The 13,502-nt window shown below is 40.4% G+C and overlaps 1 protein-coding gene across 1 annotated transcript in view; it reads right to left on the reverse strand.

Moving 5' to 3' along the window:
* LOC109250319 (beta-galactosidase-1-like protein 3) overlaps positions 1–13,502 on the reverse strand; it is a 58,277-nt gene that overhangs the window by 27,861 nt on the left and 16,914 nt on the right. Inside the window, exons 8-9 of the mRNA XM_019421328.2 lie at positions 12,158–12,239; positions 10,709–10,773 (exon numbers count right to left, since the gene is read on the reverse strand). Of these exons, the coding sequence (XP_019276873.1) occupies positions 10,709–10,773; positions 12,158–12,239 (147 nt within the window). The remainder of the gene's footprint in view (positions 1–10,708; positions 10,774–12,157; positions 12,240–13,502) is intronic.

A 13,502-nucleotide genomic window follows, 5' to 3' on the forward strand; every position in this document is an offset into this window, starting at 1 on the left:
AAAAGCCATATTTCATTCTTTCTCATTGCCAAGTAGAATTCCATTGTGTATATAAACCACAATTTCTTTATCCATTCATCAGTTGATGGACATTTGGGCTCTTTCCATAATTTGGCTATTGTTGAAAGTGCTGCTATAAACATTGGGGTACAAGTGCCCCTATGCATCAGCACTCCTGTATCCCTTGGGAAAATTCCTATCAGTGCTTTTGGTGGGTCATAGGGTAGATCTATTTTTAATTTTTTGAGGACTCCACACTTTTCCAGAGAGGCTGCACCAGTTTGCATTCCCACCAACAGTGCAAGAGGGTTCCCGTTTCTCCACATCCTTGCCAGCATCTATAGTCTCTGAATGAAACTAGACCACTTTCTTACACCATTCACAGAAATATACTCAAAATGGATAAAGGACCTGAATGTGAGACAGGAAACCATCAAAACCCTAGATGAGAAAGCAGGAAAAAACCTCTCTGACCTCAGCCGCAGCAACTTCTTACTTGACACATCCCCAAAGGCAAGGGAATTAAAAGCAAAAATGAACTATTGGGACCTCATGAAGATAAAAAGCTTACTCACTGCAAAGGAAACAATCAACAAAACTAAAGGCAACCAATGGAATGGGAAAAGATATTTGCAAATGACCTATCGGACAAAGGGCTAGTATCCAAAATCTATGAAGAACTTACCAAACCCAACACCCAAAAAACAAAGAATCCAGTGAAGAAATGGGAAGAAAACATGAATAGACGCTTCTCTAAAGAAGACATCCAGATGGCTAACAGGCACATGAAAAGATGCTCAATGTCACTCCTCATCAGGGAAATACAAACCAAAACCACACTCAGATACCACCTCACACCAGTCAAAGTGGCTAAGAGGAAGGAATTGCTAAGCAAAAAAGGAACATGGGGCACCTGGGTGGCTCAGTCAGTTAAGCTCAGGTCATGATCTCACAGTCCATGGATTCAAGCCTCACATCAGGCTCTGTGCTGACAGCTCAGAGCCTGGAGCCTCCTTCGGATTCTGTGTCTCCTTGTCTCTCTGCCTCTGCCCCACTCATGCTCAGTCTCTCTCTCTCTCCCTCTCTCTCTCAAAAATAAATAAACATTAAATTTTTTAAAAGGAACCAGAACCTGAAGATTTGTAAAATTCTTGGCCTATGTATATTGTAAAACAATGAGAAAGTGTGATTACAGAATATCGAGGATGTGGCTGGACAATCATTTGCTACAGAGGTTGTTGGTGTATGGCTGATGGATCCATTCAGCCATATCAACAGAAGCCAGAAATAGAGATGGAGCTATCTAGGAAAGATGTAAGGATGACCCTCTTGTCTAATGGCTTGGACTCCCATGAATTGTACAGGAGGCCAACAGATTTTTAAAAATTTCATTCTAGCAGAAATGCTACTTGCTTGGACTGAAGGTGGCAGAGCTGAGACAAAATGAAGGAAAGATGTCAGACTTCTGAGATTCTACAGGATGTGTCAATAGAGCTTGTCACAGACTTTGAGTCTGGAGTTCTCTCTTGTCCAGCAAGAGAGCAGATGCAGAATTGAATACGAGAGAAGCTAATGTCTGGGAGGAGACAAGAGCCCCAAACTGGGGTTTTGTCTCTGTATTTACTGAGCTTTCAAGGTTTTACATTTGTGGTGAACATACAGAAGAAAACAAATAAGATAGTGACTATTAACTTGTGTGTGTAAGAAGCAAAGGGTTTTGGGGCGGGCGGGTGGTGAGTGGTGTTTGAAGTTGAGATTAAAGCACAATGATATATTGGCACCAGATGCCAGATGGACAGTTTCTCTGTGGGCGATACAGCCAAGTAGCTGTTATCTCTAAAGTTTAAGATTGCTGGAGCATGCTGCCTCAAGGTTAACAAGGCACCCTTTTCACTAGCTAATCTTGGGTTGCTTTTGCCCCATAGCTTTCTACCTCTAATTTTTCTTGGTCATTTTCATCCTGGGGATGCGGCTTTTCACCCTAAGCCTTGTTTTGCTTGATGACTAACCTTGGGCGCTTTTGCCCTGTGGCAGTTTTCTGCTGTAAGCCTTGTTAACCCATTGGTGCAGGCATACAGAATTCTTAAACTTATTTCCCACAAGAGCTATGGGGCTACAAACATGCATTACCCTTCAAAAAAAAAAAAAAAAAGAGGAATGACCCTGAAGGTGGTTGAGAGGTCAGCAGGCCAGCATTACTACTGTGGGAACAGAGGGCATAGGCTCAGTGGATGAGGATGTCATGTCTTTTTCTTGGTTCCAGAGGAGTCAGGACCACTGCGCAGGGCTGAGGATGTGGGGCTGTCACCCAGGTGGACCTGAAAGGAGGCCCACCCTGGTAGACACAGAGAACAGAGAATTATTATTGTCTTAAAATCTAATTATTATTCTGAAGCCTTAAAATCTAATGTAATTGACCCTACAAGGTTTTGTACTTGTTTAGGAACCGTGACCCCTTTCTTCTTTTCAATTTCTCCCTTTTCAAATGAGATTGTCTGTCCTATGTCTGTCCTACATTGTATTTTGGAAGCAGATAACTTGCTACCTGGTTCCACAAGTTCACACTTGAAGAAGCACTTTACCTAGGATGAATAATATCTGGAGTATCATCTCTACCTGACTTAGATGATATTTAGATGAGGTTTTGGACTCAGAACTGATGCTGCAATGAAAAAAAAATTGGACGTTGGGTCTCCTGGGATGAGGTTAATATATTTTGCATGCAGAAGGACCTGAATCTGGGTGAGGGCAGAAAGTTATGGGCTGAATTGTGCCACCACCTCCCCCCATTTATACTGAAATTCTAATCCCTAGTACCTCGGAATATGACTATATTTGGGAAAAGTGTATTTAAACAGGAAAATGTTTAATTTTAGGTTAAATGTTTTGGAAAATGTTTAGTTAAGATTAAATGAAATTATTAGGGTGGGCCCTAATCCAATACCACTAGTATCCTTATAAGAAGAGATTAGCATTCAGACATACACAGAGGGACAACTTTGTGGCGATGCAGGGTGAAGTCAGCCACTTACAGGCCAAGGAGAACAGCCTCAGAAGAAACAAATCCTTCTGACATCTTGATCTCAGATTCTAGCCTCCAGAACTGTGAGAAGATAAATGTTGTTTAAGCCACCAAGTCTGCAGTACTTTGATTTCATTCCTGGTACTGGTTGGGGAAGGGGAGCAGCAGCCACTACCAAATCTCCCACAGCCCTCATTTCTAGGGAACAAAAGCCTTAATCTGCAGAGACAAGAGCAAGAAAAGCTGTCATCTTAGGGCACTGGTGAAAACCTGCTTCCTGGAAACAGAAGCAGGAAAAAAAACTACAAAACAAACCACTAGTGTTGGGAGAAGAGTAAGAAACTATGCAGGGCCTGGAACTACAGCTCAGGGAGAAACAGGAGCATTTGCAAAGGTCAGCCCCTCAGACCCAGGCACATGGTGACTAAGACCAAGGCTCAACCAGAACATCAGGGAATGCATTCCTTCCCTCACCATCAGGCTAACCAGTGTAGAGAATAGATAACATGCAGTAGAGCTAGCAGTGCTGAGAAGAACAGACTCTCTCTGGGGTACAATGCAAAGGGAAGAACCAAAGCCAAGGGGAGCTCAGACATAGAGATGGTACTAGAGGAATTTGAAGCCTATGATGCAAGGAGGATAAACTTAGCGATAACAAACTTCAAATTTAGCCCAATTCCCTACTAAATTAACACAAAAGCCCCACATTAAAAGCCTAGCAGGGGGCACCTGGGTGGCTCAGGCGGACTCTTGATTTTGGCACAGGTCATAATATCATGGCTCATCAGTTCAAGCCCTGTGTTCGGCTCTGTGCTGACAGTGCACAGCCTGCTTGGGATTCTCTCTCTTCTTCTCTCTCTGCCCCTCCTCCATGCATTCTCACTCTCTTTCTCTCTCTCTCCCTCTCTCTCAAAATAAATAAATAAACTTAAAATAAAAAGCCTAGCAGAAAGACATGCTTATGTCGAAGACAATATCTATGTCCCACACAAGATGTTCCATTTTCATTAAAAAACTATGAGTCATACGAAAAGGCAAGGAAAAAAACATACTTTGAAGAGACAAAGCAATAATCAAGAACAGTCTCAGATAGGACACAGATGTTGTAATTAAACAGTGAATTTAAAATAGGCATTTATCCACGGGAGATGGGTGTGCTGGTTCAAAGGGACACATACACCCCCATGTTTATAGCAGCACTATCAACAATCGCCAAAGTATGGAAAGAGCCCAAATGTCCATCAATGGAAGAATGGATAAAGAAAATGTGGTATATATATATATATATATATATATATATATATATATATATATATAATGGAGTATTACTCGGCAATCAAAAAGAATGAAATCTTGCCATTTGCAACTATGTGGATGGAACTGGAGGGTATTAGGCTAAGTGAAATTAGTCAGAGAAAGACAAAAATCATATGACTTCACTCATATGAGGACTTTAGGAGACAAAACAGATGAACATAAGGGAAGGGAAACAAAAATAATATAAAATCAGGGAGGGGGGCAAAACAGAAGAGACTCATAAATATGGAGAACAAACTGAGGGTTACTGAAGGGGTTGTGGGAGGGGGGGATGGGCTAAATGGGTAAGAGGCACTAAGGAATCTACTCCTGAAATCAATGTTGCACTATATGGTAACTAATTTGGATATAAATTTAAACAAATTTTAAAAATGTTAAAAAATATAAAATAATGATGGTTAATATGATAAAGGTTGCAATAGAAACAGGTAGATACCATGCAAAATAATATGGGTAATTTTAGCTGAGAGATGGAAGCTATAGGAATGGAATTGAAAAACTAGAAATCAAAAACACAGTAACAGAAATGAGGAAGTCCTTCAGTGAGCTCACTGGTGAAGTCAACAAAGGAGAGGAATGAATCAGTGTACTTAAAGAGAAGCTAATAGAAATCAACCAAACTGAACTTAAAAATAAAGAGAAAAAGAGTAGGGGGGAAAAAGAGCATCCAAGCAGTTTGAGACAATATTAAATGATCTAATGTACACATAATTGGACCTTCAGAAGAAGAAAGAGAGAAGAGAGGAAATATTTGAATAAGTAATGGTTGACAATTTTCTAAAATTAATTACAGACACCAAACCACAGATCCATTCTGTGAGAATATCAAGCAGGATAAACTCTAAGAAGCAAACCACACCTAAGTATATTATACTCAAGCTTCTAAAAGCTACAGACAATGAGAAAATTCTGAAGGCAGTCAGAGAATAAAAGACAAATTACCTGCAAAAGCCACAGATAAGAATTAATATCAGAAACCATGAAAACAAAAACAAAAACAAAACAAACAAACAAAAAAAAACCCACAATAGAATGTCATCTTTAAAATGAGTGTTTAGGGGCGACTGGGTGGCGCAGTCGGTTAAGCGTCCGACTTCAGCCAGGTCACGATCTCGCGGTCCGTGAGTTCGAGCCCCGCGTCAGGCTCTGGGCTGATGGCTCGGAGCCTGGAGCCTGTTTCCGATTCTGTGTCTCCCTCTCTCTCTGCCCCTCCCCCGTTCATGCTCTGTCTCTCTCTGTCCCAAAAATAAATAAAAAACGTTGGGAAAAAAAAATTTAAAAAAAAAAATAATAAAAAATAAAATGAGTGTTTAGGAATATATTATTGTAAGATATTATTACTACATGTGAAGCAGTTCACTATTTGAAAGTACTTTCAGATTAATTTAACATGTATATTTCAAATCCTTGGGCAACAGCTAAAACTTAAAACCTGAGAAAAGAAATTAGTCCATAGAGGAGATAAAATTTAATCATAAAAACTGCTCAATTAACTGAAGGGGGATAAAAAAGGAACATAACAAATGGGACAAATAGAAAAGAATTAGCAAGATGATAGATTTTAATCCAACTATATCAATAATCACTTTAAACGTGAATTATCTAACCATATCAGTTAAGAGACAAAAACTGTCAGGTTGAATCTTTAAAAATGTAATACAGGGGCACCTGGGTGGCTCAGTCGGTTAAGCATCCAACTTCGGCTCAGGTCATGATCTCACAGTTCGTGAGTTCCAGCCCCACATCAGGCTCTGTGCTGACAGCTCGGAGCCTGGAGCCTGCTTCATATTCTGCGTCTCCCTCTCTCTCTGCCCCTTCCCTGCTCATGCTCTGTCTCTCTCTGTCTCAAAAATAAATAAACATTAAAAAAATTTTTTTAATGTAATACATAATTATATGCTATCTACAAGAAATCCACTTTAAATACAAATACTTAAAAAAAGGTAAAAAGTAAAAAGATAAAGAAAGATACAGAATGCAAACACTAACCAAAAGAAAGGTAGAATAGCTATATTTATATCAGCCAAAGCAGACCTCAAAACAAGGAACAGAGGGACGCCTGTGTGGCTCAGTCAGTTAAGACTCCAACTCTTGATTTCAGTTCAGGTCATGATCTCATGGTTCATGAGATTGAGGCCTGTGTCAAGCTTTGCACTGACAGCATGGAGTCTGCTTGGGGTTCTCTCTGTCCCCCTCTCACTCTGCCCCTCCCCCACTCACTCTCTCTCAAAATAAATAAACATTTTTTTAAAAACAACATTAAAGGAATTCACCCAAGAGATACACAAGTGCTGATGCATAGGGGCACTTGCACCCCAATGTTTACAGCAGCACTTTCAACAATAGCCAAATTATGGAAAGAGCCTAAATGTCCATCAACTGACAATGGATAAAGAAGATGTGGTTTATATATACAATGGAATACTCCTTGGCAATGAGAAAGAATGAAATCAGGCCATTTGCAGCAATGTGGATGGAACTGGAGGGTATTATGCTAAGTGAATCAGGCAGAGAAAGACAGATACCATATGTTTTCACTCCTATGTGGATCCTGAGAAACTTAACAGAGAACCATGGGAGAGGTCAAGGGGGGGAAAATGTTACAGAGAGGGAGGGAGGCAAACCATAAGAGACTCTTAAATACTGAGAATAAACTGAGGGCTGATGGGGGGTGGGAGGGAGGGGAAAGTGGGTAATGGGCATTGAGGAGGGCACCTGTTGGGATGAGCACTGGGTGTTGTATGGAAACCAATTTGACAATAAAATATAAATAAATAAATAAATAAATAAATAAATTTACAAAAAAAAAAAAAAAAAAAAAAACAAGGAAGGCGTGCACCTGGGTGGCTCAGTTGGTAAGCAGCCGTCTTCGGCTCAGGTCATGATCTCACAGTTTGTGAGTTCGAACCCCAATTTGGACTCTCTGCTGTCAGCACAGAGCCCTCTTCAGATCATCTGTCCCCCCTCTCTCTACCCCTCCCCTGCTTGTGCTCTCTCGGTTTCTCTCTCCTAAAAATATACATTTTTTAAAAACTAAAGGTAGTCATTAAATAATAATAAAGGGGTGAATTCTCCAAGAAAATATAATTCTAAATGTGCATACACCTAAAAACAGAGCTTCAAAATATAGAAGACAAAAATGGATAGATCTGAAAGGGCGAATAAACAAATCTACAATAATATTTAGAGATATCAACACTCTTCTCTTAATAGTTAATAAAAAAGTGGGTAGAAAATCAATAAGAATAGCAATTACCTGAACAGTAAAATCAATCAACTTGAGTCAATGGAAATTTACAAACAAATGCAAAATACACATTCTTCTCAAATATACATGGAACATTCACCAAAATGACCATATTATGAGCCATAAAACAAACTAAGAAACGTAAAAAGAACAGAAATCATATAAAGTATACTCTCAGATTTTAACAGTATTAAAGTAGAAATCAATAACAGAATAATACCTGAAAAATCCTCCAGGATTCAAAAATTAAGCAACATACTTCTGATACATACAATAAAGATTAAGCCTCAGGGGAAATTTTTAAATGTTTTGAAAATTTTTTGAAACATTTTTGAATATGAAAATACAGCATATCAAAATTGGTGGGATATAGCAAAAATAGTGCATTCAGGGAAATTTATAGCCATAAGTGCTCATATTGGAAAAGAAAAAAGTCTCAAATCAGCAATCTAAGCTTCCACTAAACAAACAAACAAACAAACAAACAAACAAACAACACCTAGAAACAGTAAAGCCAATTCAGTCCAAAGGATGCAAAACAGAAAATGTGAAAGATGAGAGAAATCAATGAACCAGAAAACAGGAAAAAATGAAGCGAAAATTAAAAAAGCCAAAAAACTAGTTCTCTGAAGAGACTAATAAAACTGGTAAACTTCTAGTTACACGGACCGAGATAAAAAGATGAAAAGAGAAGACACGAAGTTACTAATATGGGGAATGAAAGAAGGGCCACCACTACCAACAACAAAGACATACAAGGATATCAACAGAATATCACAAACAATTCTGTGACCATTAATTCATAAACTTAGATGAAATAGAATAGAATAAATCCTTGAAAGACATAAACTACTAAAACTCGCTCAAGAAGAAATAATCTAAATGGTGCTACATCTATTAGAGAAAAGAAATTTCTAGTTAAAAGTCTTTTAAAAAAGAAAACTTCAGAGGCGCCTGGGTGGCTCAGTTGGTTAAGCATCTGACTTTGGCGTAGGTCATGATCTTACTGTTTCGTGGGTTCAAGCCCCGCATCCAGCTCTGTGCTGACATCTCAGAGCCTGGAGCCTGCTTCAAATTCTGTGTATTCCTCTCTTTCTTCCCATCCTGACTCATTCTCTCTCTCTCTCGCTCTCTCTCGCTCTCTCAGATAAATAAACATTTAAAAAATTAAAAAAAAAAAAAGGAAACTTCCGGTCCAGACGGTTTCACTGGTGGATTTTACCAAACATTAAATAAGAAATGCTATCAATTCTGTACAATTTCTTCCAGAAAATAGGAAAGGAACCCATTACTCTGATTCTAAAATAAAGACATTTCAATAAAAGAAAACCAAAGACCAATATTCCTCGTGAACATGGAAGCAAAACTTCTCAATAAGACATGAACGAATTGAATCCAGCAGTATATAAAATGATAATACAGGGGCACCTGGGTGGCTCAGTCGGTTAAGCGGCCGACTTCAGCTCAGGTCATGATCTCACGGTCAGTGAGTTCGAGCCCCGCTTCGGGCTCTGTGCTGACAGCTCAGAGCCTGGAGCCTGTTTCAGATTCTGTGTCTCCCTCTCTCTGACCCTCCCCCATTCATGCTCTGTCTCTCTCTGTCTCAAAAATAAATAAACGTTAAAAAAAATTTTTTTTTAAATGATAATACAATTGAGTAGGATTATTCCCAGGAATACAAGACTGAATCAAACTTTAAAATTAATGTTAGCCATATTAGTTACAAAGAAGGACATATGAGAAAAACTGCACGAACTTTGGCTTTGTCTATGACCTTAGACATAGGATACAAGAGCATGATCCACTTGGCTATCAAAAGGAATCAGGTACTGATTCATGCTACAGTACAGATGAAAATTAAAAACATCAAGCAAGAAGCCAGATGCAAAAGACTAGTAACTGTATGATTCCATTTATATTATATGTCTAGAAAAGACAAATTTATAGAGATGGAAAGCAGACCAGTGTTTGCCTAGGGCTGGAGATGGCAACAGGGGATTTACCATAAATGAAGATGAGAAAATTCTTTAGATTGTGGGAATGGTTATAAAAATCTATATTGAATTGTATATTTATAATGGGTGAATTTAATGGTGTATAAATTATATTTCAACAAAGCTACTTTTAAAAAAAGTGACAAGAGAAAAAGAACCAACAGCAAAAAAGAGACTTATTACAGCCATTAAAAACTAGATAACCATAGATCCAGCTCTGGCAGAGTCCCTTCTTTTTACTAGGTCAAAAGCTGTGTAGAAATTAGTGAGAAGAGGAAATAAGATCAATTTGTTCTTTAATTAAAACTTGTGTAGGAGGGTATAGGGCACTGGAGGAAGCACCATGGGGCCAAGTGCCATACTCTGCAGGACTGAAGAAGGATTTCCTGTATAAGCGAGAAGAGCAGAGAGGGCTGGGCCTGGAAAGGAAGATTGCATCAGGTCACACCAGGCTTTGCAGGCTATGGCATGGGTTTTGGATTATGCTGGTAACAAAAGGAGACCCAGGAAAGTGTGTTAAGCAGAGGAAACTGTAATCACGTTTGGTCTGTAAGAGCTCGATCCAGCTGTTATGTGGAGAAAGGATATAATCCTCAAAGGCATGGACTATGGTTTGTCCATCCTTGAAACTATTACAGGGGACCACCCACTGAGAGGAAACTGGAGCTACTCAATCCATGGTTGTTAATGAATTCATGTACAATAGTCATTCATTCCCATAATTTGCAGAGTCTGGCTGAAAAAGGCTGACTCTGACAAAGCTATGTATGAGCCCTCTGTCAGCAATGTATTTAGCCCATTTCTGAGGTCTGTCTTTGGAGAAGAAAAAGAACATCATCTCCCTCTGACTTATGTCACATAATCCCCTCTTCCTCCCTCTGATCATCTCCATAAGGTGCTTCACTAACAGTGGTGATAGAAGCAGGACTTACTCCTCATTCCCCATGACAAAAGGCATAAGCTCCCCAAATTGCTTTGGAACCCAACTGAGGCTCTGGGGAGATGGGGAGCAGGGAAGCAGAAGTCTTTTTGCCAAGCCTGCTGTTCTCACTCAGTACCAGGTGCACAGGCTAAGGAGATTTGGGCAGGCAAAGGAGCAAAGACTCTTCATCTTTAAGACAGCCTTACCTGCACCTGGGAAAGCTGCTTGAAATCATTCATCTGAAATGTGTTCATATTGATGGTGGCCAGAACTATAGAGAGAAGAGACAGGTGCTGAATGAGGTACTGTGACAGTGCCACCAGGGAATGGTTGGAGGCCCACACCTTGTACACAGAAGGAATTTGGGCCAAGTAACAAGGATGAGACACTACTTTTATTCCACTTTGCAAAGTACAAAAGGCTGCCACATATGTCCTGATATCACTGGACACTTGTAAGGACAATGCAAGATAAGAAGGGTAGGTAAGGGGTGCCTGGGTGGCTCAGTCAGTTAAGCGTCCAACTTTAGTTCAGGTCATGATCTCACAGTTTGTGGATTTGAGCCCCAACTTGGGATCCATGCTGACAGTGCAGAGCCTGCTTAGGAGTCTCTGATTGTCCCTCTCCCACCTGCACTTTCTCTCTCAAAATAAATAAATACACTTAATTTTTTTTTAAAGGCAGTTAAAATTAACCATATTTTTTGTAGAAAACTAGAACAGGACAAGATCATATAACTTGATTAGACCTAGGAACTGAACACAGGTTTGCTGACCCAAGTTCAGCACACTTCCCAGTGTACTATAATAATGTGGAGAAGAGGGGCTCAGTTGGTTAAGTGTGCAACTCTTGATTTGGGCTCAGGTCAACTCAATTCTGTGAGTTGGAGCTCACATCGGGCTCTGTGCTGACAGTGCAGAGCTTACTTGGGATTCTTCCTCTTTGCCCTTCCCCTGCTTGCACTCTCTCTGTCTAAGAATAAATATATAAACTTAAAAAATAAATTCCTAGAAAAATAATGTGAGGAAGAGCCACCAAAAAGGAGGGGAGAAAAGTGGTATAAAGAAGTAGCTAGTCTTGAGCTAAGGACTACCTGACAGATACTCCCCTGGGCTCATCTGGCTGTTTATAATACCTTGGTCACTTCCCTCACTATCATCATCTTATGATTCTGGTCTGAACTGTTCTGTTACTTGACTCTCTACAATGAACTCTACTCCAAGTCCACAGTGAGTGGACTTCAAGATCCCAGACTGGGGCTTGGCCTAGGCAGCCTTCCTGACACACATCTATCTTCTGTTTCTCCATGTGGCTCTCCATGTTAGTGGAGAAGACCTGGATTCTAAGCCATGCCCAATACCAATATGAATTCTTAGCCCACAGAAAAATTATGAAAGACAAAAAAGTGTATTGAGGCCAGAAGAGCTTGTCTGTTTAAAGACAAGAAGGGCAAGGGAGAGAGTTGGGGTTGGTAAGTGGACTCTTCACTTGGACCTTGAGTCCTCATTCATTGTAATACCAAATTTCTGGAGTCCACTTCAATGAACATGGGAGAGACATCAGAGATATAGTTGGTTCTTTCTGAGGCTTGTTGAATATTCAAGCTGGCTGGCGAAGAGCCTCAATTCTTACTCAAAATGAGTCTAAATTTATACCTCCTTCTATGTAGCCTTTTAGCACGTGTTTTGCATCATCCGAGGTCATGAGCAGTTCCACAATCCCTCTTTCCAGCAGGGCCTGTTGGGAAAACTGACAAAATGAATCTACTTCCTTTGCTCCCATGGGAAGAAGGAAACATAAGGAAATTAGGAAACAAATACAGCTTGGGCTTGCTTGGACAGCATGTGAGCTAGAGAGAGGTTTGAGTTTAGAGTCTGACCATCTGCAATTCAGTAAATTAGGGGAATGTTGTTTGGTCTCTGTCTCAGCCTGTGTTGATCCCGGGAACCACAAGAGCAGCTAAGTATGGGTTCTGACATCCATGGCCACTGCCTCAAGGGGAAAAGCAAAAGGCTGAGTTTTATGAGGAAACACTTGAGGGAAACTCTAAATCCAAGAGAAAAAGAGAAGGCTTTCTCTTGAAGGGGAGAGTCCAAGGCTGTGGGGATCGCAGATAAATTTTGTAAAGTTTGGGTCCTACCCAGACACTAAAAGGAAGCAAGGAAGCCTGCCATGGCTTCAAAGAAGGGGGAATCTAATTTGCAAATTATATCTACTAAAGGCAGAGGAGCAGACACATGGCCAGAGGGCAAAAGGACTTTGTGATTTCTTTGTTAACTTCATGCCTGGCCCTGGGAGAAAAGTCAAGTGGCAAATTCTGAAAATCAAGAAAAAGCAATGCTAGCTGAATGAGATTAATTTGGGGAGATCTGATGTGATGTCCCTGAGAAAAATTAGGGAGGGGAATCCCTCACAGAACTTGTCCAGTACCAGAGGCTACAGCTGCAGGGCCAGAGCCAGGATGTATGGGAAGCCCAACCCTGCCTTCCTTCCTCTCTGGTCACCTTCTTGTTCTTTCTTTCCCATCTGGCAACTCCTCCCCACTGCTTTCCAGACCATCCCACCCAGGGGGTTCTGTGTGGACACAGCCAACATGCAACTCCAAGTTCTGCTCACCAACCTGGAGAGGAGGTCCAGTTTATATAAAACTCATCAGCTTCTTCACTGTGGGAAGTTAGGGACAGGAAGGGGCCCGAACCATCAGAAAGGCAACCAGGCAGGACTGCAGTTATTCCCTGGCCTGAGACATTCCCCCCATGGAGAAGCAAGGGCAAGCATGCATTTATGAGGAAAGAGTGTTAGCACTACAGGTCAGGAAGCCACAAGATGAGAGCTATGTTATTAAGTTCATGAAGCATTATTTATTTACTATGGATGTAAATTCACCAGCGCCCAGATTTAAGGAGAATTGTGGGTCATAGAGATAGCAACAGGAAAGAATCAACTTTCCACATCAATTTTTATCTCCTAATGAAGTTATTTGAGGAAACCCTGACAGCT

Source organism: Panthera pardus, unplaced genomic scaffold, assembly GCF_024362965.1.
Source record: "Panthera pardus isolate Hobbes unplaced genomic scaffold, ASM2436296v1 HiC_scaffold_12, whole genome shotgun sequence".
NCBI lineage: Eukaryota > Metazoa > Chordata > Mammalia > Carnivora > Felidae > Panthera > Panthera pardus.